Source organism: Anopheles marshallii, chromosome 2 (genome assembly GCF_943734725.1).
Source record: "Anopheles marshallii chromosome 2, idAnoMarsDA_429_01, whole genome shotgun sequence".
Taxonomy (NCBI): domain Eukaryota; kingdom Metazoa; phylum Arthropoda; class Insecta; order Diptera; family Culicidae; genus Anopheles; species Anopheles marshallii.
The window spans coordinates 72433349-72460547 of NC_071326.1; the positions used below are offsets into that span (position 1 = coordinate 72433349).

A 27199-nucleotide genomic window follows, 5' to 3' on the forward strand; every position below is an offset into this window, starting at 1 on the left:
TGCGTAAAACCACTATCGTTCCGTGCAAGTACCGGAGAGCCGTCGCACGGGCGTTACGTGTGGAGATGTGAACCATTCATCTGTCAAACGCCTCCACTAATAAGCTGCGAAGTATGTCCGTCAGGATCTTTCGCTCGTCACAGTCACATACATTCCGGCTCCGCCGGAGTTGTACCGCGCGACAGGCTGTCGGTTTTCGCTACACAAACACCAAAGTCTGCTATTGTTATCTGTCTGACGTATAAAAGAAGCAACATAAGGCGAAACCGTGAGGCAAACGAATTGTCAGACCATGTGACATGTGCTCCTGTTTGTCATTAGTGAGCGGTGCGGTTCGCTGTTTTGACATGGAAAATAATTAAGGACACACGCCATACACCTATCCCGCATGATTTAATGAGCAGTGTGTGTGTGTGTGTGTGTGTGGTTGTGTGTAAGCATGAGTGGCACTGTTTGTGGTTATGGGCGCGATATTCGACTACGAGATTAAGCCTGATTTATTGATGTTGTACGATTTAAGTACCCATCATGAGCAGGGTTACTTCATGCCACTTCTCTCCAATGCGTTCCCGGGGAAAGGGGACGAAGGCTCATAACTTTCAATGTCTCCAAGTATTCCGTACATCCCACCAGCGTCTGGCCATCGCTATCACTCCCGTCCCGGGCTAGACAGCAACCAGCAATGATACGCGGCAGTGCGTCGGCAATCATCCGCCCCTGGAGGGGGCTTTGGCGTCGGATTTTAAATCGGCCGGATCACGAAAGCTTTTAAGGCGCGGGAACGAGATTATGAATAATGAAAGCAAATTGAATAATAAATTAGTGTGCTTCGGTGGGTTCTGCATTGCCCTTGCCCCATTCGCAGTGGGACCGCGTGCTGCTCCGCCTGTGCGATGATGTGACCGGAGGGAAAGATACAGAAAGGTCGTCCCGCTCAGTGCCCAGTTTTTGATGGGTTTAGAGAAGGGTTTTTTTTTCTGGGGGAACAAGCTTGATGAAGGGGACAGCTTGCGTTAAATCTCTACCCCGGCTACCTCTGAAATGACAAATTTCGAGGGCCAAAAGCCTTCGTTTCATTTGTTTCATTCCGTTCAGCGAGTCTATTTTTAAAAGAAAGTGAATGAAGATGTCGCATGCTAAACGGTGGAACAGTGAATGTACCCCGCCTTGAGCACGGCCGTGTACAAGAATGTCTCTGGGGGAATGTTTTGCTTAAGAGATTGAAATTTATGAGCATTATCTGTGTTGTATAATTTATTGGATACAATTTATTCTACCTTTACTATTTGCGTCAGCTCTGTCGTGTCGGGGTTTTCTTCCATTTTTGTGTCCCGATTTAATGGAGACAGTATTTAAGGGGATTTAAAGGAACGACAACGGTAATAACTGGCCTCGCTTTGTATGCAAAGGATCGTTTTTTTTTTGAAAAGCTTTTCAAAGCCCCCAACTAGCTTTTGTTCTGATTGCGTTCCAAAAACAAGGCAGCGTGATAGAGTTAATGAATTGAAAACTCATGTTTGTGTGGCGCAAATAACACACATGCATCGAAACACCGTCTAGCTAGCGCGTTCATGCACCCTGATACTGTTGTGCGGGATAGTACAATCAGTGTGCTTGCCACTAGTTCAAAATATCTAACGTTTGAAACTGAAAAATTCTTCCCTTTCTCCTCCATACGTTGAGGATTTTATCGCATCCTCCTCTGTTCTGTGACGCACGGTAATCGAGCTTCACCGTGAAACCATACACAAACACACTTTCGGATCGTGCGATATGGGTGCAAAAATTGATTTATCAAATAAATTCTTCAACTCCCCTGCCCGGGTTCTGTACCGTCCCGCTTGCGAAGCTTTCACCGTACAATTATCTAGCCGCGGTGTGATACGGTGATTCATAAAATCGAATATTTTTAGGGGCGAGTGCTTGGAACACAGGATCGCAGCTTAATGGCGATACAGCACCGATAATGCACGGTGCATGTGCATTCGCTATTCATCAACCGTCCAATCGGGCAATGCCGGCAATTAACTTCCGTCACGTCACGGCTAGACAATGGTTGTTTTATATCTGAAATTTATGGAACATTGGATCGAGGCACGTGAAAAGAGAGGGAGCGTTGCTTTGCAGGGAGTCAACGTGTTATATTAAAAGCTCGTGCTTGTTTCGTTTGGCAGAATTTAGTAGGATAGCGTGCTGAAATCCATCGATAATTGTTCATCGATTCTATTGTTTAGCTCTAGATATACTTTATAGGTTGAGAAATCCGACAGCTGCGGGTAGTAGTTTTTTGATAGGTTTGAACAACTAGAGGGCAAAACAGCATTAAAATGTAAATCTTTACATACACTTTACTCATCAAGCGTTATATTCCTTAACAGGGTAGGTCTGCTACAAGAGTCTTTAAAAAATGCAACTCTTGTTTACCACACTGTTTGTCCACAAGACGTCCCCTGTGCGGGATCTAGAAACATTTCACTAGTTCCAACAGACGTTAAGGGTCGTCTGGTGTCATTTTTATGACACTACTAGCCCGAACGAAGAAATAAGAAATAAACTCCCTCGAAAATTTTAACGTTCTGGTTAGATATATAAATTCTACAGAACTATAGACCTTCAGAAGAACTACACTTTAGAAGTTAATAATAATTTAATAGATAATTAATAAAAACCAAAAGTTACAAATTATTTTTTGAGAATTTTTACTTAATTCTTTAAATGTTGAATTGGGATACATTCAGGAGAATTCGAAAAACATTTTAAACTTTAACTTTAACTTATTTACTTACTTATTATGCAATTAATTACTAATTATTAAATTATGCAAAAAATTCACGAAATTAAGCCCATGCTAATTGGTTCTCAAAATTTCATGTTCTTCAGGATGGGAACGGCCAGGTCTTATTGCTTCAATCCATTGGAGTTCTAACTCAAGGTCAAATATAATTTTTTATGACTTAAGATTAAGGATTCACATTAGAGTGTAGATATTTCCTTCTCCAAACTCAAGCATTTGCGAAGAATGAGGGGGCATCCTTTGAAGGGTGAGTTTACTATCTGGAACGTATCTTCGTAATGTGCTTCAGAGACCTTATATCTTGAAAGCTTCTTTAAAATGAATATTTTATTTATCGGAACACGTAGACTGTATAACTTCCCGTGATTCCTTACAGTACTTTTGTTGCCAAACAATCGGCTTTCAAACGCCCTTTTCTATACATTAAACACTAACATTTTGATTGCTTAATAACACCATGAAAATAAACACGATTGCAGCATAATAGCCATGGATCGAATATTTTGCTTCTCGATCAAGCTTAACATCAAGGAAAACAAAGCAGCGGTTAGCTGCGGCCCAAAGCCAACAGGCAAAGGTTTTCCGCGAAACATCAACAAAACAGACAAACAAACGAAACCAAACAGCGCAAGCGGTCCAAAGTGTGCTGCTGTCGCTGGAAGGCACGTTCAGGTGCGTTTTTTTTAACTCAAAATTTCTCATGTTGAAAACAAAGCAACCGTGCGGGATGGCAAAAAATAGCTGCAAGGAATATTAACAACAAAAACAAGAAAATACGCCTCAACCAAACGGGGCTTCCCAGGGCTTCGTATCGCTTCGTTTGGTGGAATCCTTAACATTGTGACGGATAGCAAAAGTTTTTTTCCCGCTGGAAAAGGGAAGTGCTTGAAGTTGTTGCTTTTATTTTAGCTGTTATATATTAATCGCATCGAAGAAATTACCGGGAACGGTATGTGCTTCACAATACACAAAGAAGAACAAAAACAGCGCGAGGTCGGCGAATACATCTATGAAGTTAATTGGCGTGTGGTAAGCTCAGGGACTGAGGTGTTTTTGCTTTTTTCAGGCTTTTTTTCCGTTAAAAATAATAAGCTTAAGGGGTTAGCGTTTGCTCTTTTTGACAGGTAGCCATCCGCTTGCTCGAGTTGTTTGTTTGATAATGATTTATTTTTATAAAAAAAATACTTCAAACCCGCGTTCCTTTACCTTTGATCGTATATAATTTATCATTATTCTTTGGCCACCATTAATTTGAAATAATAGGATTTGGGTCACTTTGTGACTTGACAGCTATAAATATGTCATGTAATTGAGGATATGGCGGGTGAACATCAATAAGTGTTTTTTTTCGGTTTATTAAAAAAATGATCTATTTTTGAGGAGATTTTGGAAGGGCTGCTGAAGAACATAACTCGTAAAGAAGGGTTTGCTCTTTTATTCCTTTGGAAGGCTTAAAATATTAGACAAATTTAAGTGTACCCTTACTAAATAGTGGGTATGATAAAAAAACGGAAAACTCTACGCAAAACCGACCGTGATACCACGAATCAATTAAAAAGGCCGTAAGCACTTACTCAAGTGTATTGCAACCGGTCTCTGGACCCTTTTTGGTCACTCTGCCTCGTGGGACTCTTGCAGGGATTCGATCACCCCCGTGTCGGTAGACACTGCCACCCTTAAATAAAGCGCAAAGCAGCGCAAAAAAGTTTGAACAAGCTCATCAATTATTGCGCACATTTCTAGATACTCTAAGCAGAAAGCAGGGCGAACGTGAAAGAAAATCGCTTCTCGCAAGAATTCTAAATACTTTCACAACGAAGCCAAACGGGGTGTGCTGCTGTATCGCAATGGAAAAATTTGCCCTTTCCACCCTTTTGGGTTGGGTGTCGTTTTCAGGTGGGCAAAATGCCCCCGCTTTTTTTTAAACAAAGTACAGCCAGAGAAAGAACCACGGCAAAGTAATCGATACGGCTGCACGAAACTTTTCCGGAAGCTAAACTTACACGGTGAATAAATCATGCCCGTGAAAGCTATCTATTGAAAAATAGCGCCAACACACAGTGCCTTCTGCGTGCTGGGTAATGGTGACCGGTGCGGTGCATTATTCGATCGATCAATGCGGGGTGGCTATTGCTGCCGGGACCGGGGTCAAAACATTAGCTTCCACGTGGGAACAAGTCTCGCTGTTACTGGCTCGAGACTCTTGCGCCCGTAAAGGAGTGAAGTAAAAAAAAATGGAAAAATGCGCTTGTGTATCTGCGTGCTATTCACTTTCCCTTGCATTGTTTTCGTTTTCCCGAGCGCAAATTCTCCCGGGTAATGGTAAACATTTTTGATCGCCACTTTACGCCTCCGTGGGGAACAGGGGACCGGGACGGACAAAAAAAAAAACAAGGGGGAAGGAAAAAGCAGTTACACGGCCACGGCGATGGCCATAAAGTGAGCCGCGAAGCACGCGATCACGGATAATGGTAATTTTTCATGATTTACGGCTATCAACTGTTTACGTTCGATTTTTCACGGCTTCACGTGCTGCCGTTGCCGTGGTGAATCGAGAAACGCGTAATGTATTATGGATTGGGGTAGCCAGCGCAACCAGCAGCTGGCTGGCTCTAGCGCTGACCGTTGCTACCAATCGAAGAAATGCGCATTGCTTACACGTTTGCCACACCAACTTCTGCAACATCATCCTCAACCAGCGCGAACATAAATCACCTGGGACACACCGGTGCGAGTCCGGTTAGGATCTAATTGAGAGTGAAATGTGAGGAAACAGTAAAATTTCACCCCCTGTTTGACCGAATGGCTGAATGGACGGGACGCCCACCCACGTGACCGGGTGGCTCTTTAGAGCAGACGATCAATCAACCCGGCGTAACAGTACCGGGCGAAAAAGTTCTCAACTCAATCATTCGCAAATTTAACCGAAAGCTAAATATGTTCGAATGTTTGCAAATCATCAATGAAGATTTGGAGAGACACGGGTTGGTTAACTGTTTCTATTTTGTTTTGTATTTAACAAACACACCATCAACCTTTTTACGTATAGAACTGCATGTATCACTAGTTTTGAATATAAGAAGGTAAACAGTGCGTAACATAACTATGCAGTTGTCTGACAATTGGTAGAAAAAGAAAAAAATGTTAAAGACTTAGATAAAAAATACGATTTACCTGAATGGATTGAACTTAGAAATCGAGAAGAAGGTAGAATTTTGAACTGGAAGGTAAAAATGAGTCTAAAATTGTTCATATCAATCAAGTACATAAATTAGCCAAGGTGTCTTCACTCTTATAAAAAATTAAATTCGTTTCGAAGATTAATTCGTTATACAAAAAAAAACTCGCTATCTATTCAAGTTATTTCGTAAGGTAAACAATCTTACCATCAAAATAATGTTTATTCAAAGTCCATTCTGATTTTTTATTATTCTTTATTGCACCAGATTTATTTCCGATATAGTCGAATGATCAATTATGTTTGTCGTTGTCTCAGCTGCAAGATAAAATATCCATCCCATGTTTTCAACACCTCCTGAAAGTCTTTGGTGGATTGAGGATTAGATTCATTTCTTGCAGCAGAAACTGTTTTCATTAACCTTAGTAATTTCATAAGTTCCGCAAGGGAATTTCATTCTGGGTTCGTCCATGCTACATGATCCATTCGATGGACCCCAAATGCCCTTTATGTGTGAATTTGTTATCTAAAAGTGGTATTTTCGTAACAAATATTTATCATGAAATATAAATATATTTGCCCGTAAAACTATTTTTCCAATTATTAACATGGTGCAAAAAGGTTTAGCGTGTACTAATATACATAAACATTAAGAAAAACCTTTATTTAATAACTCTACAATAATAACTTCGTGAAACAAAAGTTTGGTCTCCATCTCTTTAACATCCTATTGAATTGAAACAATCATTCTTATAGTTATGTTACGCACTGTAACACTGTTTGCCCGTTTCAACACAAAAGGGCAACACATAGTTATTTTCCTTTTTGCTCTAAATTATCCATTCCATTGAAGATAGTGTCAAGATTGTACCATAATTATAGTGAAACTGTCAAACAGAATACTTGTAATGTTCCATCCGCCCATCGGTAACACGATTCTTCGCGTTCGACGTGCTAAAAATCTTCGAATTAGTTAAACCACTACGAAGGGTAAAGTTCCCAGCTTCGTAAAAGGGTTTTCGTAACAGCAAAAAAAAAAAACAGAGTCGAATGAGTGGCTTAATGGTGTGCCAGAGTGTGTCAACCCGAATAATAGCAAACTGGGGATGTGGGAAAATTTAAGTAGATTAACACTTTTTTCTAATTATCTTCAACTCGATCGCAGGTTCTGGCAAAGGAAAGAAACGCAAGACCGCACAAAAAGGCAAAAGTGAGTCATTAATTTGATTCCCGAGTGAGCGGAGAGAAAGAATTCGACCCGTTCGTGTGTGGGGAAGCTGCGGCTTGAAGCGAAAAGGGAAACTAAAGTACGAAAAATAGAGGAACATCCTACATCGATGAGACATCGCATCATCGGGGAAGATGTGCTGAAACGGTCGCCAATGCACACACGGCAGTTTCGTGGAAGCGAGTGAAAGCGAATTAAGAAAATGGAATGAATGGCAGCGCAGTAGTGGATGGAATACGGTCGGGTTAATCTTACGAAGCACAAATCTTCCGCCCACGGTACCATTCGAAGCATCATCGATCGGTTTTACCGCAGTGAATCGCTAGGGAAAAAGGCTTGCGTAACGTGTGACAGTGTAGGAGAGAGGTTGTTTGAGTGTAGAATTTATCCCCCATCACAGAACCGGCGCGTACATCATTCGAGTTCGTTTTTGGGGGGTGTTGGTGTAATTGCAACGTAACACCACCTGGTGGGCGAACGTGTACGACCAGTGCGTGAAATGAGCCTGTAAATAGTGTGCATTTTCCTGCCCGTTCGGAATAATGTTGACAGTGCCATTAGCTGCAACCGTAGTGCAACAGGAAGCTGAAGCAGTTGAAACCGAACTCACGTGGAACGCTGTACAGACATTCGGGAAGGGCAGGGTTTTCCGACGGCACGATACGTGGCTGCGGTTAGTTTGTGGCCATCGGCTGTCGCCGGAACGTTCGTGAGCGATCGCGAGCCATGTCGGATTGGGGTGCAACGATCGATGGGCCGATTCGCGGCTAGCAACCCGCAACCGGCGTTCCCGCAGAACGATACCGCCAAATGTTGTCGGTCGTGCTGAGTGCAACCACCACGATAACAATGAACAGAGGCGAGCAGGAGAATCTTTACCGGCAGTCACGCAATCTACGGCTGCAGCAGCAGGAAGCGAAAGCGCAGCAGCAGCAGCAGCAGCAGCAGCAGCATCAACAGCTGCAGCACCAGCAACATCAGCAACTCGGCAAGCGCCACTACTCCTACGGGAATATACATCAGTTCAGCGGTGCCACCGTGGCACTGCCACCGATCATGATCGCCCGCGGGCTCGGTTCGTTCGCGGTGGACGACCAGCAGCTGCGGCAGGCGGCCGGTCCCGCCCACGACGATCTCGTGCTGAGCGTGCTCAAGTCACCGGTAAAGGAGACGACGAACCTGCTGGCCGGTAGCCGGTCGGCCATATCGGCCAGTCCGAGCGCGGGCAGCAACGGGATAACGATGGGCGGCGGTTCGACCCAGACGCAAACGCCAAGCCCGTGCGCGACCGGTGGCGGCGGTGGCATGATCAGCTACCGGGCGCTGCAGGGCTCCGAGGATGATCTGGTGGACGATGTGGAGTCGGCCATCGAAACGACTGAGCTGAATGCTGGCGATCCGCATAAGGCACCGCTCCATCCGGGCATCTCATGTTCCTCCTCTTCCCCGCGTGCCCTTAAATTCCTGCGCCGCTTTCGGCCGGGAAAGCCGGCGCGTGCCTTCGAGCCGCACCACAAGCGGGTACCGACACCGATGCGGCGCAAAAACCGCAGCCGATCGCGGTCCCGATCGAACGATATACTGGATGGGGTTAGTGCGAGCCAGGGCAATATCGTGGTCGACGATGATGATGATGATGACGATGTCGATATGGATGACGATGTGAATGAGCTACCGGGCGTCTCCATGGGACTGCATCATCATGGTGGGGCGGGCGGTGGAGGTGGTGGTGGTGAGGCGGGCGGGGGAGCACCGAGCGGTACGGGGAAAAATTTGGGCGTGCCCAATCCGTACTACCCGATAGCGCTACCGATCGACCAAGCGTTCAAGGCCAAATACGTTTTCCATCATCGGCGCGGTAAAACCGTACAGGAGCGGTTCTACGTCTTTCTCGAGCATCCTGGCGGTTGGCTGTGTTTTGTATATCACTTCTCAGTGTAAGTATGTTGTACAGCAAAGAATAGATGCTTGAATGTCGTTATTTTTCAAATAATTTATTTTGAATAATTACACTAATACAGAGACAGCAGCTTTACACAGTTTATACGCCGATTATCCGTGCTTATCTCGAGACTGGACAGTTGACAGATATCAAATGGCACCTGAATAATCAGCGTTCTACTGTACTTTCATACTAATGTTCAATTATTGATTGTACCAATACAAAAGAATAGTCTTGAATAACATACTTCAATTATTTTACTTTTTTACTCCGTACTTGCTAAATTTTCTTTAACAAGTTCCCATGTGGACGCTCCAAAGAAAATGGCTTTTTGCTGCACTAACACTGCACAAGTATAATTTATTACCTGTCGTAGAAAAACTAGCCTTCCGCTGCACTCCCGGCCTACATTTGGCTACATTGTAGCGCCACCTTCTCATAAATCCGTGCAACAAAGTTCGACGCTTCCTCCGCTACAAAGTAAATTGCCAGTGAAGATTCACCCTTGAGCGATTAAATTATATCGGGCGGTTGAAGTTATTTCACTTGTCTAAGGTGAGCCGAAGGCGCCCATAATTTACAGCACTTGTGGTTTAATTAATAAACCACGTAACAATATAATTGTGGTTGCCGTGCTAAGCTCGCCAAGTGTGTGAACAAAGCCAAATGTTGTGGTAAGGCGGATCGGTATGAATTCTTTATCGAGTTGGAGGTTAAAGCGGGGTATTATTTATAAACAGGGCTTTGATATTTTTGTTTAAGTTGGTTTGATGAGTAAAATGCAGAACAGCGCCTAATCTTGTGCGATAATCAAGCTTTCATGTATATGGTAGCTTGTCATGCAAAACCATAACCACAAACTTTCCGTCGGGTTCTATTTTCAGCGAGCTTTGGTGTTCGATGTTTGTCAGGGCGGGGTTGATGGTTGTCGTGTTTTGTTTGCCCTGTCTCATACATGTCGCATTAATTAATGGCAGTTGCTTGTTATCTGCCGTGCAATAGGGGGAAAAGTTTTCCCCTCCCGAAAACTGCGTGCGGTACCCCGGCTGGGATGCTACTGACAGTGAATGCATTTTTAATTGCATTCGGAAATGAACGCAAACCACGGGCAGACGCAGCGCTGGCGTCTTGAGGCGAGAGTGAGTTAACTGTCTTGGCAGCAAGGAGCAAGTGAACGTCATCTAGAACCTTGGCAGGAAGTCACCGCATGTGGTAGGATTGTTCTCGTAGAGAATTATAATGATCCTACGCTTGACTGTGCACATGGTAGGGATTAGAGAGATACGTTGTGAATGATAAGATATTCACAGTAGTAAGGGTTTTTTCTACATACGAAGGAAAAGAGGTCTTTAAAATGTTATCAAGCTGAAGTACATACATGTAAAGATATAGAATTAAAGTAAAATATACGCTAAGATGCTCTAAGAACTTGTACAAAGCAGAGCTGCTGAGAACTTATGATAGAAAAACCGATTTTTCACTGAAAGTAGACCAATATTTAGCCTGTTAAACAAAAACAGGAGTCAATTCGCTATTCTTATTATGCACTATGCAGGTAATGTAGCGAATTGCCTAGACAATTGGTCTGATATCTGATCTTATATTTGAGAAATATTTGAACACGGATTTACAAAACGTTACCTCGGGAAAATAGGCACTTTGAGGACCACATCAACAATATGCTGTTCCGCATGGTTATGAGTTTATTTTATTGAGCAATCACTGGTTCCCTGAAACAATAGGCTTAAATCTTAGTACAACAAATTGTTTGTAAATCTCGCCACTTCTCGAAGTGATCTTTCGTCAGGACTACAATGTCTGATGAAAATGTGTTCAATGCCTACAACATCGTAGACAAAAGGAAGTCGAAAATGATGTAATATGGCTTCTAGAAGCCTTAACTTAAGAATCCCAAGCTATGGCTTGCCAATTGCTTCAGCTTATCTTATGCAAAACTTTCCCAGCATGTTGGCTTCGATTTTCTCATCGGCTTGGTAACTCATTACCACTTTCCAAAAATCCACCGGTGCCTTTGGGGCGGCTTCCATCAAAACACCATTCAGTGTATCAGACAATCCATCGCTGGTCCTGAATATCTATCGATTGATTTGAAAAGATAGATACAAGGCATGAACAAATCACTCGTCGGTAATCTCTCGGCAATCTTTTACCGTTGCTGGAGATAAGCAGGACGAGTGGGCGAGTGCTGTGAGCTGCTTGCGAAGAGCAGGGTAAATGTTTCAATAGCACATCCGAGCAAGTGGCTTAAATTCGATAGTGAAGGAATTTTTTCAACCTCGCATCGATCTGAGATCTTCTGGGAAATTCGCGCTTGATTTCACCCGGCATTTTAACCCCGGCGTGTTCGCTTACCTTCTCCGGTGAGGAAGATAAACGCTCGCGTTTCACAGCACAGATTGGAAAAATGCCACAACGGGATTCTTGCAGCAAAGTGAAAAGGGTTTATATTGTTTGAAATATTATATCGTACTATTTGCAATTTTTTTTGCAACAAACGTCAAACAATCATAAGGCTTTAGGGTTTGCAATTTTTGTGTGGAATGTTTTATGCTAAATTTGTTGAAATATTTTTGACCTACACACACGCACACTCCTCAGCACCGATACACTGTTGTGTACCGCCGCTGAACGTGCGGGCACATCATTCAAAGTAAGGAGAAGATTTTATCCAAACCGGATGCGATCCGCGTTTCTCGTTACTCCTTGCGCAGGCATCGCTTGCTCTGCCGTTCGGTAGCTAACTACGTTACGTTACCAGTTCGTTTGCAAATTCCTTTAAGCTCGGTACCGGGTTTTCTTATCTTTCGTAACGGATCCAAACGTCGATGGGACGGGATGCGCGAACCCGGTTCGCCGTACCGTTGATTCGATTCGACACGAGATCCGGACCAAGCCGTTCCATTACATTAATCTAAAATTAATGTGCATCCATCCCGGTGGATCCTCCGTTGGGTAAGTTTCGGCGTACTACGTAAGGCAAGCTTACCGCCTGTAGTGCACCGCGGATGGGGTGCACCCGCTCGCTTAGTGCAATTGGTAATGTTAATCTTTCACTATGTGTACTTTTTTTCTTGTAGCTTAAGTAAATCGGAAAGGATCACAGCACTTAATAGGAAGCTTTTTTCATGCTAAAAGCGCATAATACTTTTTTTTACAAACGGGGACCAAAATTGTTCGCATCCATTAAACTTTCTGGATTCGAAGAATGGCAATTCATTCCAATATTCATCCGTGGCATTGTACATTTACGGTCAAATTAAAAATTAAAAAAAAGAATAACATCTCTTAAAAATGCACAGGTGAAAACGCAACATTTCACACATCAATGAGGTCAATCGATTTCGTTGGCGCAACGTTTCATCTAGCAATTAAAATATTAAACGAAATTAAAACGTCATTTGCAATCCGCTTTCATCGTGCTGTCCGATCAGTAGATAAACCTTCAATCACTGGGCGTACGCCCGGGGAGTGGGTTTGCTTTTATCAATTAAATGACAATTCACACATTTCGCCTGGATGGCGTACGGAAACGCATTTGGCTGCGCCATGAAAATCGATTAATTAATCGTCTGAATTGGCACCTTGATGAATTATTGCTGGCCGGTGCAAATGTGTGTTTTAACAGCGTGTTGGACCCTTCGTTGGCAGCTTCTCGTAATATGAAGTTAACATTTTTCATTTAAGCTTAGTTTTTTTTTAATGAAATGCAATTCGTTATGTTTTTCAACCAATGGTTTAGAAAACTCACATTACATTCGCAAACTGACTGATTTTTCGACTTTTTTTTCGCAAAAAATTCCAACAGTCAAGTTCTGCAGTCAAGTTTAGCTGTGTTTGGTTGTTTTATAGCTTCGCAGACAAAACTTGATAATGTTATCAATTAACTCGCAACGGCTCATATTGGCTGTTACTCAGGCAACTATTTTCTATGCTTTGTATGCACTGCGCAGTTAACTCCGGAGTGAAGTAATTTTATATCGTGAGATACTCCTTCTACTTCTGCTTTGACTACTACTACTGCAGAAAGGTCGTCGATCATAAGCTAAGGTTCAGTTTTTTAAAAACCCAAGCTCCAGGTCCAACATCGTTGGGAATTGCAACTCTTTACAATACACTTCACTGCAGTTTTCATTCTGTAGAGATGTAATTTTATATCGAGATATGCTACGTGTCCTTCGGACATAGCCGATTTGACATTTATGGAATCTTCTCACTTTTGGAGAAAGGCCCTGGCATCGATCAGAAGTTTAGATCTAGCATGATCTTAAAGTGCAGTAGAAATTAAAGATAAAAATGGAGGGCAAATTCAGCCTTTCCTAGGTTCGAACTGGCGATCAAATATTGAAGAATTATCTGGAAAAAAATATTACTCCCGGATTCATCTCATCGGAGGTATGAGTACTGCCTAGAAATTCGAGATGCAATTACTGGTGACGAGACTTATATAAAACGAATAACGATTTCAAAGTCTTAAGAGCTGACGAAATTCTTCTTCACAGTGGATCACAAAGGCACTGTCTATTTGACTTCTAATGCCAAGAAAGTAAGCTGTTCAAGACTCCCTTAGTGTGTTGTAGAAACCAGTCCTTGTGCAAATTTAAAATATGATTACAGATGCTGCCACCTACATAAAGAAGTAAAATATAGGAGAAAGATATGATCGTTTGGTATGACTCGTCAAAGTGTTTTCGAAGACTGCCAAACCTCTGAATGTCGATTAGATGTGATCGACGAAAAATAAATTCCAAACGATGGATCAATTCCAATAATTTTGTAGACAAATCGCCAAGCCCGCATCAATTCAATACTAACGCATGCTTACACTTAACAATTTCGTCATTTCTTGCTAATGTTCCGTCTTAACCTTAGACTGAAAGAAAATTTTATCTCCTGCATACATCTTTTTGGATCTTTAGCTTCACCGTGCCATCCACAGTTCCACAGTTGGTTCATCATTTCTAATGCATACGTTATTTTGCTTAAAATTCCTGTTACTTACCACACCAGCAAACATGAAGAACGGCTTTCCGTCTGCAGGCACACCAGTATTCGCCGGAAACAAACCACCCTGATGGGGTTTCTGCATTAAACAACACAATATAACCACTTGCCCGTATCTCTTTGGTCTTAAATTCGGTACCAGGCTTTAGTTTCATGACAGCAAACGTCAGGCTTCGCATGATGTGACGGCAGCAACAAAAGTCTGCTGGCCTGTTGCTCCAACGGTATCATCGGTCTGTCAGGGGCGAGTCATCACCCGGCCGTCAGCTGGCGGCCGGTAGACCGAGAGAGTTGACAGCGGGTAATGCTTGACTTTCAACCGTACCCGACCGGTATCACGCGACCGTGTAAAACGGGACCATCGGCAAGGCTGGTTTTATGTATGTATCTCCCCCTCCGGGACAATGGGGGGGCCAAAACTGGCACGAAAAGCACTTGCCCTAGACGTCGTTGGAAAATGCCAGCTTATGATTAGGGAAAAAGCCAGCAAGACAATTTGCCCCGCATATCCGGCCAGGAGTTAAGCGTTCAAGTTCCGTTATCGCGCTGCCGCGCTTTAGGCGGGTCGTTCTTTTCTCACGTGAAAATTGGTTTTCGCATTGGAGAGTTCCCGCTGCGTCTTAAATCTTCTGTTTTCAAGAGGATAATATTCACTACCGAACACCCCCTCCCGTTGCCATTGTCTTTCTTTGTTTTCCGGCTGGAAAACAACATACGACAAATCCTTTTTAAGGATCAGCGCTACCACACGCTACCCACGGTCTGACTGACGGCAGGCTGTAATCGTTCGGGGAAATCAGCTGACTATTGCTAGGGAAAAAGGCGAACAAGTGCGCAAAGTACCGGAAAAAAAGGAGAAGGGGGGAGGGTCACAATGACATTTAGCAGCGTTGGTCGCCACCGTCTCGGCCATGCTCCGGAGGACGTGTTTATGAAGCGAGTGAAATATGATTGAAATTCTATTTTCAGGCACATTATACATTCCGCTTCCGTGCAAACCGTACATCGTACACCGGGGGTTCCCGGGGGCTGGTTTCGCGCGGAAACTATGGAAAAGGGCAGCACCAGCAGCAGTACGGAAAACAGATAAAATATGCTTTTCCCATACCGCGGCAAACGCCTTGGTGCGCTTTAAGATTTCAAACAAAGCACCATTAAACTGTGCGATCGTTTCGCAAGAGCGACGAATCTGCTGAGCGTGCGACCAAATGGCAGCGGTCGTAAAACGCGCGCTGCGCGTCAGAACGTCGTCGATTTGTGACAGTTTTGTGGTGCGCACTTTCCGATGCAGCGGGCACCGTGAACCGTGCCATAAAGATGATGAAGAACTGCTTTATTTTTGCCGCCACTCGGCACGGGTGGTGCCCGGCCGTCATAAAACCATTCTTCCCATTTCGTGCACTTTGCCCTACGCGCGTAACCAATCCGCTGTCGAGGTAGTCACTGGGTCGCGCACGAATGCGGGACACAATTATCATGGAAAGGCAGGGAAAGTATCACCAACCATTGTTTAATGTTTCAAACCCGACTTTTCACGGGAAAGCATAAAAGAATGGGTAAATGGTGACATTGAAAATTGGATTGTTAAATTATTGCTACATGATATTGCTTCATTAAGAGAACCGAATTTACGGGGTCAGAATGGAGTGACCTTTCCCGTGTATCTTTGCGAAACGCAAAACCAGAACACTAACCGGTATCTTTTCAGGATACTCAACCCACGGAAAGCGGGAGATAAGTATTTAGTCGCTTTTATGATGATTAGAGTGCATCGTAATTTACAGAGAATTCTTGCGAGAATTGATTGCGAGTGGCGTCCATCTTGTATGCGATTAACACCATTTTGCTTTTTTCTTTCTTTTTGCAGATTTCTGCTTGTTTTAGTGTGTCTGATATTTAGCGTATTATCGACGATAGACGAGTATAGTAAGTTCGCGAACGAGACCTTATTCTGGATGGAGATATGTCTGGTGGTATTCTTCGGTGTCGAGTACCTGGTCCGGCTGTGGTCCGCCGGTTGCCGTTCGAAGTACATGGGCTTTTGTGGCCGGTTACGCTTCATCCGCAAACCTATCTGTATTATAGGTAAGTTTTCTCCCCCCCCCCCCCCCCCCATTGCCAGGCGCACCTCACTGTCACCAAGCAGAAATCCCCATTCGGTGGTCTTTGGAAGTGCAATTATCCAGCGTATGCTTCGGTGCGCTCACGAATGTTCCATCGTCGCTTGGCCACTAATTTCAAATTCATTAGAAACTAAATTAAAACACGACACTTCGATTTCAAATGCATACATCTCGTACATATTTAACCGCCGCCACGTGAGTGGACACTTCTTAGGAAATCTTCACGGCGGGAGCACCCTCAAGGTGAAAGTGTTCAACGTACGTCGTAGCTGGAGTGTTTTTAGTGTGGCGATACTTTTTCTTTATTTTCGCTTTATTTTCACCTCATCCCATTGCCTTTTCCCCCTTTCGGGTTTGTCGATTAATTCCGACCATGATCTTTTCGTTCCTGCATTCTTCCACTCTCTGTTCCGGTTCTTGTTTTACGGCGGTTTTACGTTCTTTGCGACAAGGTGCGACTGAGAGGTTCTTCCGAGGGCCAAGGAGACCTCCCCATTCGACGGTAAATGGAATAATTTGGCTGTTAGCTCACCGTGCCTAGTTCTTAAATCCCGAGCAGGTGCTAATGTCCCTTCGCCTGTGCCAGGCTACACCACCGATGGCTAATAAATGAGTGGCAATTTAAGGGGTACGCCGCAGGTTGTGCATAAATAATTGCTCAGTTCAGTGTAGAAACCGAGGCGATACACCGAGGTATAAATGGGTTTGCTCATCATTTAACCACACCGTTCTGTGGTAGGAAATCACTCACACTCGCTCCCGGATGGGCATAGGCGTTAGCAGTGGAGTTTTTTCTTTCTTTCTTTCATTACCATTACCGGCGACAGCGCCCCAAAGCTGACCAAACCGGAACCGGAGAGTTCTCGTGCTAGGGGGTAACGCCAGGAGGCTTTGAATGAGAATGTGGCACCTTTTCATGAACACTGAAACATGGAACGTTCCGGTGGTTTGACCTTTTCTACCGAACGATCCTAGTCCAGCTAGCCAAGGGACAATAATAAGTACGACAGATGTGGCCATCGGTGGCACAGTCGGTTGTCTGTGGTGAGTTCTGGCCTACTCCTTCCAGCAAGAAGCGGACTAATCTCATGAATTATTCATGAGCGATTGCACCAAGACTAGGTCGAAGAAGATTTACCCGGCCGGTATTGTTGCCGGTGTACGTTCGAAGAGGTTGTCTAAGAGCGCCCCAGTCGAACTAGACCATCCATACAAACTCTACACCGATTTCCAACCAAAGCATATGTTCCACTGCACTTAATGAAGAATTTTGACCGAAGAATGTGTGGCAAAAAGGTCCCCAAAAAAAAAAACCAGTGCCAGAGGTCATCCTTTTCGTGGGAGCGATTGCTTCGTTTGGAGCTTCCTCACACCCGAACTGACTCTGTCGAAGAAACTCGCTCTCATTAGCATTTCAATTTGAGTTGCTGAAAAGTTCTACTCCCCCGTTTGCTGCATTGTGCTTTTTCCCCAGGGTCACATAACCCGTAAAAAAGAAAGCACACCCCCGTGCACACTCTCTGGCGCCGCGGTACGAAAAATATGAATGGTAATGTTACCTTTTTGTTCTTTTCATTTCTCATAATCCCGCCAAGGATGATAACGGTGGTGGCGTAGCGCTTGATTGTTCGAAAACGGACTTTTGGCACGGGATCCTCGGTTTGGCTTGCTAATTCGTCCTTTCGTACGGATTTATTATGAGACTTCCTTCTTGCGTTCAATTTGCTCGGGTTGAGAAGGAAAATAAAACAGGAAAAGGATTTGAAGCAATATTATTGGTGGATAGGGCCGGTTACGATTGTGATGAAATTGAGTGAAGAATTAATTGAAGAACTACCGTACCCAGGGGAACGTTGCAAAGAATGAAAAAAGGGAGTTTAAATGCTAATGGTTATTGTTGGCACTTGCGAAATATCTTAATTGATAGGTCCTGGGTTATGAAGTTTGCCGCTTTATGAAGGAAGTAGGTACATAATGACAATTAATTCCAGAGAAAGGAATTAATTTTTAGGACACATTTGATTCCTTAGGAGCATAATAAGTAATGCTCGGTTTCGTAAATTTCTGAATGTCTAAGGACGGCGATCAAGAGTTTAGTATGTTTTGGAACTCAAACCAGTATCTCTCCTCGAAAACCCCCCCGTGTTGGAGTATGATTGGCAGACATCCTGAGGTAAGGAAAGAAGTAGTGATTCTAGAAGGAAAAAAAACAATAGTAATTACCAACTGTGATCCAGAGATCATCGTTGTACTTGTTCATGTGCAGTAAAACTTCATTCGCACTGCTATTTCAGAGGTAGTATCAGTCGCCGTCGCGTACTGACTTACGTACCCCTTTGAGGTATGAATTTTGTCCAAAACTGAGGAGGATGTTGAGAAGGTTTTTTGGCCCCGTATGTGTGGAATGACAATAGAGGAGCCACCACAATAACGAGCTCTCTATGAACTGTATGGCGAATTCTCCGGTGGGCTAGCCATGTCATAAGAATGAAACCGGACAACCTAGCCAGTAAAGTTCTTTAAGGAGGTGTGGTAGGCCCAAATTGATATGAAGTGATGTCGTTGATTTGTCCACCAGAAGAGCCGGGATAATGGATTGGCAGACGAAGCCCTCGCCCCTGAACGGTTTAGAGGACTCGTGCAGCAGGCCATGGCCGGAAAGCGATTATAGTGAAAAAAGTACATTATCAAGTCAAGAGAAAAAAAGGTCAAGTGACTGATCTCTCATCCTAGGTTGTTGTGTTAATTAAAACATGGACATTGTCAGAAAAAAGAAGCAATGATTAATGATTAATATTGATAGATATAGCAAGTGATTATTATATATATATTTTCTGTATAAATCTTGTACCGGAAAGGAAAGGAAAGGAGAAATATTGTGCCCAAACTTCGGGAATTAGAACAGAAAATAATAGATCAGATCAGAACAGATTATAAGAAATATACCAAAACAGAGATGAGATCTTCAACCTTGCTTGTTACAGTATTAGAGACATAACAAAAGAGGAATGGAGGAATCTTTATTTTCCCGATAACGTATTAAACAAGCTAATGTTCAAAAGAATTCTTAAATTTCTTAAGATAAACTCTTTACCGTCAAACTATTGGCAGAGCCGGAACTCATTAACATCAAAGAGCGTATTTTGCCTCTCCAAACCATTGTTTCATTTGAGCTTATCACATTTCGAAATTAGATCAACAGCAAAATACATAAAAACATTCAATTTTGCATATTTCTCTGTTTGTCGGTGTTAATTTAATTGAAAACTTTTGCCCACAATCTACGGTGGGCAGCATGGGTACATGTTTTAATACCGAGCGTTGGTTGGCACAGCGAGAGTTCACCATGCAACAAGTGCCACCGCCACAACCGCAAAAGGCAAACCGTGCCAGAAATCAGAATCAAATTGAAAGGGAATTTCATGCGGCGTTCAGCGCCCGTGCCGGCATTCGTCGTGCCATCGTGAAAAACAATCCCAAGGGGCGTGTAAAAAGGGAAAATGAGCCCCAAAAGTCTACACAGTACTCACAAACTCCCCGTCCCCTTATCGTGCTCGGTTTGATCCCGTCCCGGCCCTTCACTTACGTAAACAAAGCAACAGCTGAGAGTTTTAACAAGCAAAACCGTAAAAAGTCTCGGCTGGTTGAGATTTTTGTCCGGCCCGTTTGTTCCGTTTCAGTTTCAGTTTTTTTTTTCTTCATCTCCATTCTCACTGGAGTCTTTGTTTCAATCGAGGGGATTTTTTTTGTCTTCTTTGTTCACTTCACTTGCTCGGTTATGTCGCGGTTCGTTGTTCCTTTCTTCTCTTTATTTTTACGCTTTATTCTGCTGGCACGTTCCACGGCGGCGTTATTTTTTTGTTTCGTTACAGTTTCTTACTTTGCGCGTACAATTGTTTCCTTTTTGTTCTCTTTACTGGACGCAATTTGTTCCTTTTGGGTTCAGGCGTTTGATTTGGGTTGGTGGGTTTTCTTTTTGTCGTAACGCTTTAATATTGTACCAATTTAAGCGTCGGTTGCATGCTGCCGAAACGTTTTCAAGGGTAGCGTACTGTGTAAGGTTTCATTGTGGGAAAGTACAATAATGGGAATAAAAAGCAATCGAATTTAACTCATCGAGGCACAGCAACGGTTGGGAGTTTATGTTTGCCCTTCATATAAATTGTATACCATGAAGCACCATGAATCATGTGCTAGTTTGGTTGCATTATAGTGAATTTCTGATGCTTTCTAAGGTTACTTTCGTTACTGTACATATTTTTTTCCAAGGGAAACCTTCCATACATTCAACCATAAAAAAGATATGCAGTGCAGGGCTCTGTTCGTCTAACATTTCGTGCCTCCATTACCCAGAAACGTCATCTTTCTAATTAAAGTGAGAATTGTTCTACCGTATCCACCGTATCACGTCCATCCACTGCATGAGATGTCAGGGTGAGTGCAGTTAAAACAGCATCCGTTTGAAACGTGCAACGACATTAAGCGAATGCGGATTATTTGCTCTTTGGAACCGAACGTTTGGTGCACACATTTGAGAAGTTTACTTTTAAAATTATGGCCTCCGTAAAATGACGCCACTATATACGCCCGGACCCGGTGATGATCGAGTACAAGTGCATGCAGTGCGCCCAATGCTAGTGAACGTTTGTGCACGTCGTTTCATAAAAGTTTTACTGCACCAAATTATTGCACTGCAGTCCGTCATCAGCGTTTGGATGCATGTATGCATCTGATATGTTATTTTCCAGGAGAAAAAAGGTTTGACTATGGCAAATATTTTGGCAGTAATTGAATGTTGTTTAAAAAAAGATGATAGTGCAGTACAATTGTTAAAATAATTGGATGAATTTATGGTGGATTTTCCGAATGGTAAAGTACAGTTTTTGAAGGGCAGTTTAATACGCGCACGACGAGAATGGAGTGCATTTGTTTATTCTGCCATTTTCCGGCCACAAAACTATTTTTTTTTGCGCATATTTTGCGCATAACTTTTTCGAAATCAAAGGTGTGGATGTACGCCAACTTAAACACAGTTCGCTCAGGGTTCTTAGCTGCCACGGGGATCTATGCCTAGGAAATGGCAATGCTGGAGTAATCACTATGACAAATTCTATGAGTTGTACGACGAATTCACTGTAGTACAGTGGATTAGACTAGTCAGGCTCCGGATTGGTCATGTAATAAGAATGATACCGGACGACTCAGCCCGTAAAGTCCTTCAAGGTCGTCCATATAGACAGAGGATGGCGTTTATTTGTGCGTCAGAAAAGTCATTATATTAGATTGGTAGTCGAACGTGAGTGGTTTAAAAGACTCCTACCCAGTAGGGCCTATATAGACCTTTAAATAGACAAAATTATCACTTAAAACTCAACGTTATAGAAACTATGTTTACAATTCTGAAACATTCGTTGCATTGGCATTGGAAAGCTTAGAAAAATGCTTTGTTTAGTTTAATGCTTAGAAAGAAATTATTCTAATCTTAAAGGTTTTTGTCATGCTAATTAATATAGAACGCTTGCAGCATCTAAACCGTAATTATTCAATCTATAGACTCCAATAACAAAAACCAACAAGTCTGATTTATTGTATCCTTTTCCTTTCCGACATTAGGTAGTGTGCTGGTTTAAGAGAAACAGCGTAAGATTACTAAAATTGAACGTAAGAACATTTATCCCGTGCAAACGTAACAGTGGCGTTGATAGGCTAATATTTACTTTACAGCAGCAGTTGTCACCATCAACACTGGTGAGTCGCCAATCAGACAAAGACTAAAGGCCCTCCCGGTAATGATGTTTGCCGGATGTAAGGGACGCCGTAGTCCAATTTTTACAGCAACCATCACTATTTTCTTACCGGAAGGTAAAGTTTATAGGAACCATCTGCCCCGTTTCAGGCAAGCGACACAATTAAAGAGTAAATATTTGTCAATCAGCTTCATTTCTATTTTGGCCTCCGGGGTGGTTCTCTGTTGACCGAGCGATGAAGGTGGGAATGGCATAAAACAGATACGGCCAATTTACCTTCACGGAATGGTTTGTTACGGAAGTACGGCAAATAAAATAAAACCACAGATAAGCTGTTGATGGTTGGGTGTGTTTAACTCCACGCCTTGGGAAACGATCCAAAGAGGGCACTAAACCCTCTTTTTCCCCATACCATCTCGTGCACCGTTTATAGCGGTAGCAGGTGTTTGTAGCTACTGAAGAAATTAAAAATAGGTCAAGGGTGGTTTTATCGGTGGAAAAGTTTTATCGGTTTTAAGTGATTTTGGGCACCGAGAACGTACGCAGCCAGTTTCATATCACGAGCAACCAGGCGTCTCCATCATATTCCCCATCCTCGCTTGTAGTCCGATATTTTACGCGTTGCCTTTGTTTCGGGTGAACACAATCAAAAGCGAAAATCGTGCCAAACCGTGCTACCGCCGTGACACATTTCCAGGTGTGCCGATGATGACATTCCGTAAAATTGTCGCCATTTACTGCCTAGTTTTATTTATTCATTACGATTTTCTTCCTCGTGGCTCCAGCTCCGTGCGACCCGATCCGTCAGTCAGGGCCCCGGATGCCGGAAGCTAATTTGCGGCCAAAACGTGCAAACCGCACGAACGATAAGCAATGTACGCCTGTCAAAGAGAGAATTAAACGAGAATAAATGGAAACGACGCAAAATTAGGCCGCCGCGGGTCGAGTCGCGGCTGGTTGGGAAGCTAGAGCAAACTATGACTTGTCAAATAGGTGACCACCAACGGCCAAGCTGCGTGCAATCAAAAACATGAAATAAGCATCACAAAACCGACCAACAACGGTGGCACACACGAACACAAAGAAAAACGAATAAAACAACACCATTTTATGGTGATGTCGTGCGTGTTTTCCACCCCGAGGAGGAGAAAAAATCGCCATTTTCCCGTTCCCATTTGGCGGGAATTTGCGTGACTCTAATTTAAGCGACATCAGTCCCACATTATCAGTCTGCTCGGTAATCGTGCCACGCTGGTCATCTTTTTTTTTTTGCAGAATGAATTCCCCGATGAAAGGTTTCCCCGATGAAAACCAAAATCTTCTAGCGCATTGTGCGGTTAAAAGTTTTGTCTGTTCACAGCCAGAAATCTTTCCCAAGAATTGCCATCGATTAGTGTCCAGTGGATGGTTTACCGTTTTTCATTTTTCAACCCCGGGCTGGCTTCGAATGAGTGTCCCACCCGTTTTGGGCACGTATCTCGTCGATTAATTTAAAACAATTTTCAAAAACTTGTCCCCTGTTTGGGTAACACGGGCCCGGGCCATTACGCTGGAAAACGGATAATTGAAATCGCTAACCGAGCTGTTACACAACGGCTGAGACTGCAGTGCTGGATGCCGGACGGAAAACCGGGGACCAATTTTATGATGATTACATTTTCCACGGCATCGTTGGGATTGGGTTTAGATCGGACACCATTCAATTGCACCCGACAAGCTGTTATCGCAATGGACAAATTTACTGCAACCGTTCCTGCAGCCGCCATTGGGTTGGAATGCTTTGGCTATAACATTTTTGATGACGCATCATATTCGTACTAATGGACAACGATAAGATCGAAAGGTGTTCTTTAGAGGACCGAAAAATAGTCATCATCCACGCAGAGCCTTCTTTTTGTTTTCCAAACACATTTCATACAGATAAACCCCCGAGCAAAAGAGCGTTTTTAAAGAAGATAAGATCAATTTGCTCCAATATTTCATTACGCCCAGTTTCCCCCCCCAAAAACAAATGTGCGTCATCGGAGCAATGATTGACACGTTATGTTCTGTTTTATTAAATAAATTTAACAAATGAAAACCGCGTGCGCGTCAGCAAATTTATAGAACAAATTCATTCTCCACGCTAAAGTTCAGAACGACGCTCAACACCGCACGTAACGCTACTCCTTCCCGGTTAGAACGACGCCATTTGTCATCCCTGGATGGCACGAGTCCATTGTTTGGAGGCAAGATGTACAATTGATGGTGACGTCGGGAAACTAGTGCTTCTATTCGTTGCTGCTCCGGGAAGTATGCTTTGTCCTGCGGTGTCCTCCATCCATCCGGTTGGCTAGGAAATTGAAAGCATCCATTTGTCAGTGTCTACCGAAGATGATGCCTGTCGCCATCTGTCGAGCTGTGTGGGGGTATCGGAGTAGAAACTGAACGGGAAGAACCTTGCACCTTTGGAGTGCTAGTCGGGTGTGTGAGTTTGGGCACACCGAGCACACTCAGTCGTGGGCAATGCAAGTTTCGCAAAGGTTTATGTAAATGCGTATGGTAAACCAGGGACGGGGATTTTCGCTAGCGAGAAACGGAAACATTTGGACGACACTCCCAACGAGCATGAAGTCATCATTGTGTATAATGTAACTTTTCATCCAAAAAATAAAAAAAGACACAAAAAAGTTACCAAATGTTTCTAGTTTTTGGGACGAATGGTTTTGTTCTATCTCATCAAAACTTTATCTATCAGCTACGGAGTTCGGCTTGAGATTAGGTTACGTTCGTTCGTTCCCATAGCGTACCGGTAATATCTTCAGGGATTTACGTCAACATCGAAGAAAAAAAAAAACTGTTTGAATTGAGGGCAACTTTTTCACATCATATTTAACACACACTTTCGCTCGCTTCTAGGAGTGGGGAGTTATAGTTACCAGCGCACAAACACAATAACACATTACTCATACGGCGTACATTGGACTCTTGTTTGTTGCAGATCTTATTGTAGTCGTAGCGTCTATGGTTGTGCTGTCCGTCGGCTCAAATGGTCAGGTGTTTGCAACGAGTGCCATCCGAGGCATCCGCTTCCTACAGATTCTTCGCATGCTGCACGTGGACCGGCAGGGTGGCACCTGGAGACTGCTCGGTTCGGTCGTGTTTATCCATCGGCAGGTAAGCCGGGGCACAAAAGCCACACAAGAAATCAAAATAAATCTGCCCATCGAGGTACGGATTCCCCATTCCGTACTCGATTGGGCTATGCATATCTCCGGTGAGTATGGCAGAGAGCACTACATTCCACAAATCCTTTCCTAGGAGCTGATTACCACACTGTACATCGGGTTCCTGGGGCTTATCTTCAGCTCGTACTTCGTGTATCTCGCCGAGAAGGATGTGCTCGGACCGGACGGTAAGGCGGACTTTGCCAGCTATGCCGATGCGCTCTGGTGGGGCGTCATCACCGTCACGACGATCGGGTACGGTGACACGGTACCGCAGACCTGGATGGGCAAGATCGTAGCCTCCTGCTTTAGTGTGTTCGCAATCTCGTTCTTCGCACTGCCGGCCGTAAGTAACGCACAACGATCACGCGCCCTGAACGCCTCGCCTACACGCGCGTTTCGCTTCCCCGCAGGGTATCCTGGGTTCCGGATTCGCCTTAAAAGTACAACAGAAGCAGCGCCAAAAGCACTTCAACCGGCAGATACCGGCCGCCGCCATGCTGATCCAGTGCCTCTGGCGCTGCTATGCCGCCGACAAGAGCTTCCACAGTGACGCCACCTGGCAGATCTACGTCAAGTCGAACGACAACGGCAACAACAACGGCAACAGCAGCACAGCCCTTCCCTCGCAGTTGGGCAAAGTGAGTGCGATGTTTAGCGGTGTACGTTTGTATGTTTTGGTGGTACTTTCCTGGCATCTTTTGCATATACGATTGCATACCTTTAGGGTGGTTCTGTGTGGATTTTGCGTTTGCCTGAATTTCTGCAATCACGGGTTTTCTTTTTTTTTTTTTTTGTGAGTGTTTCAGTTCCCTCGTTTTATTCCTTTTGCTGGTGATGAATTAAGGAATTTAATTTCCTTTTTTAAGAACTCAATGAATTCTTAATGTTTTTATAATTTATTTCGACACATTTTTCCGTTTTTAATTATCAAACTGCTTCAAGCTTTTATTGAGACAACTTCTTTTCAACTTAGACATTTCAATCAATTTGTTCCCATTATTGTTATTTTCCACTCTTTGTGAGTGAAGTAACCGATTAAGAATCGCTACTTTGGTAGCAATTCGTTTCTTTGATTTATTATTTGAAATATTAAAAACCTCAATAGTGGGCACATTGTTGTAATGAAACGCTTAAGGATCCTTACATCACAAAAGCAATCAGAGCACTCACAATAGGAACTTGATTTAAAAAAGAAAAACATGCTAAACAATCCTTTCCATCCCCGATAAAAACCATCCCTAGTAAATGTGTTAAGTGTTTCGTTCTATCGCTAGCACAACCATCACTGTATAGATGTTGGCTAAAATGGCTTCGTAGTACAGGAATGTACCCCAATGCTTGCCCGTTGTTCAGTTTGTTGAATGTTTCGTGTTAGTGTTCGATGTTGATACTGATTGCGTTTAATTAGTCGGTTGTAGTTGACTGCACATTGTCGGATGGAAGTTGTGCTTTGACTGCTTTTGCCGTAGCGTAAGTCTGTAACAGCCTGTAAAAGCCTGTATCCTGTTCCATCGAAGGGGGGTTTTAGCCATTAATCAAATGCTTTGTTATAAAACCAGCCTAGAAATACGCTAAATGCAAGGCAAACCAACTACTTGAGACTTTAAAGCTCAATACGGTTAAGCCCTCAACATCAAGACTGTTAATATTACTTGCCAGCGGTTAATATTACTAACGTTTAATGCGCTCTGGAGTGGGTGTTCATTTGCACACGGTAAATATAATCTAATGCGCCACAGTCATTTATTTTCTGCCGACTAACAATGCCGATTCGTGTAGCGCAATCCAATTATTTTGCATTGCTCAGTAACGGTGATGCCGTGGCGTCATCCTTGTGCATCGCACACTGCACACAACGTTGCTTTCGTCACGGGCCATTCCCACGCTGCTCGAATCAATCTTTTCTCGTTCCCACGCGGACAAATAAATTACCCGTCCGTGGTCGCCCATCGTTCT

At 43.5% G+C, this 27199-nt stretch overlaps 1 protein-coding gene across 1 annotated transcript in view; it reads left to right on the top strand.

Moving 5' to 3' along the window:
* Window positions 1-8010: 8010 nt before the first annotated feature.
* The window catches only part of LOC128708804 (potassium voltage-gated channel subfamily KQT member 4-like), a 31906-nt gene continuing 12717 nt past the window's right edge, over window positions 8011-27199 (top strand). The window contains exons 1-5 of the mRNA XM_053803785.1: window positions 8011-9137; window positions 16032-16249; window positions 25015-25190; window positions 25335-25586; window positions 25654-25902. Of these exons, the coding sequence (XP_053659760.1) occupies window positions 8011-9137; window positions 16032-16249; window positions 25015-25190; window positions 25335-25586; window positions 25654-25902 (2022 nt within the window). The remainder of the gene's footprint in view (window positions 9138-16031; window positions 16250-25014; window positions 25191-25334; window positions 25587-25653; window positions 25903-27199) is intronic.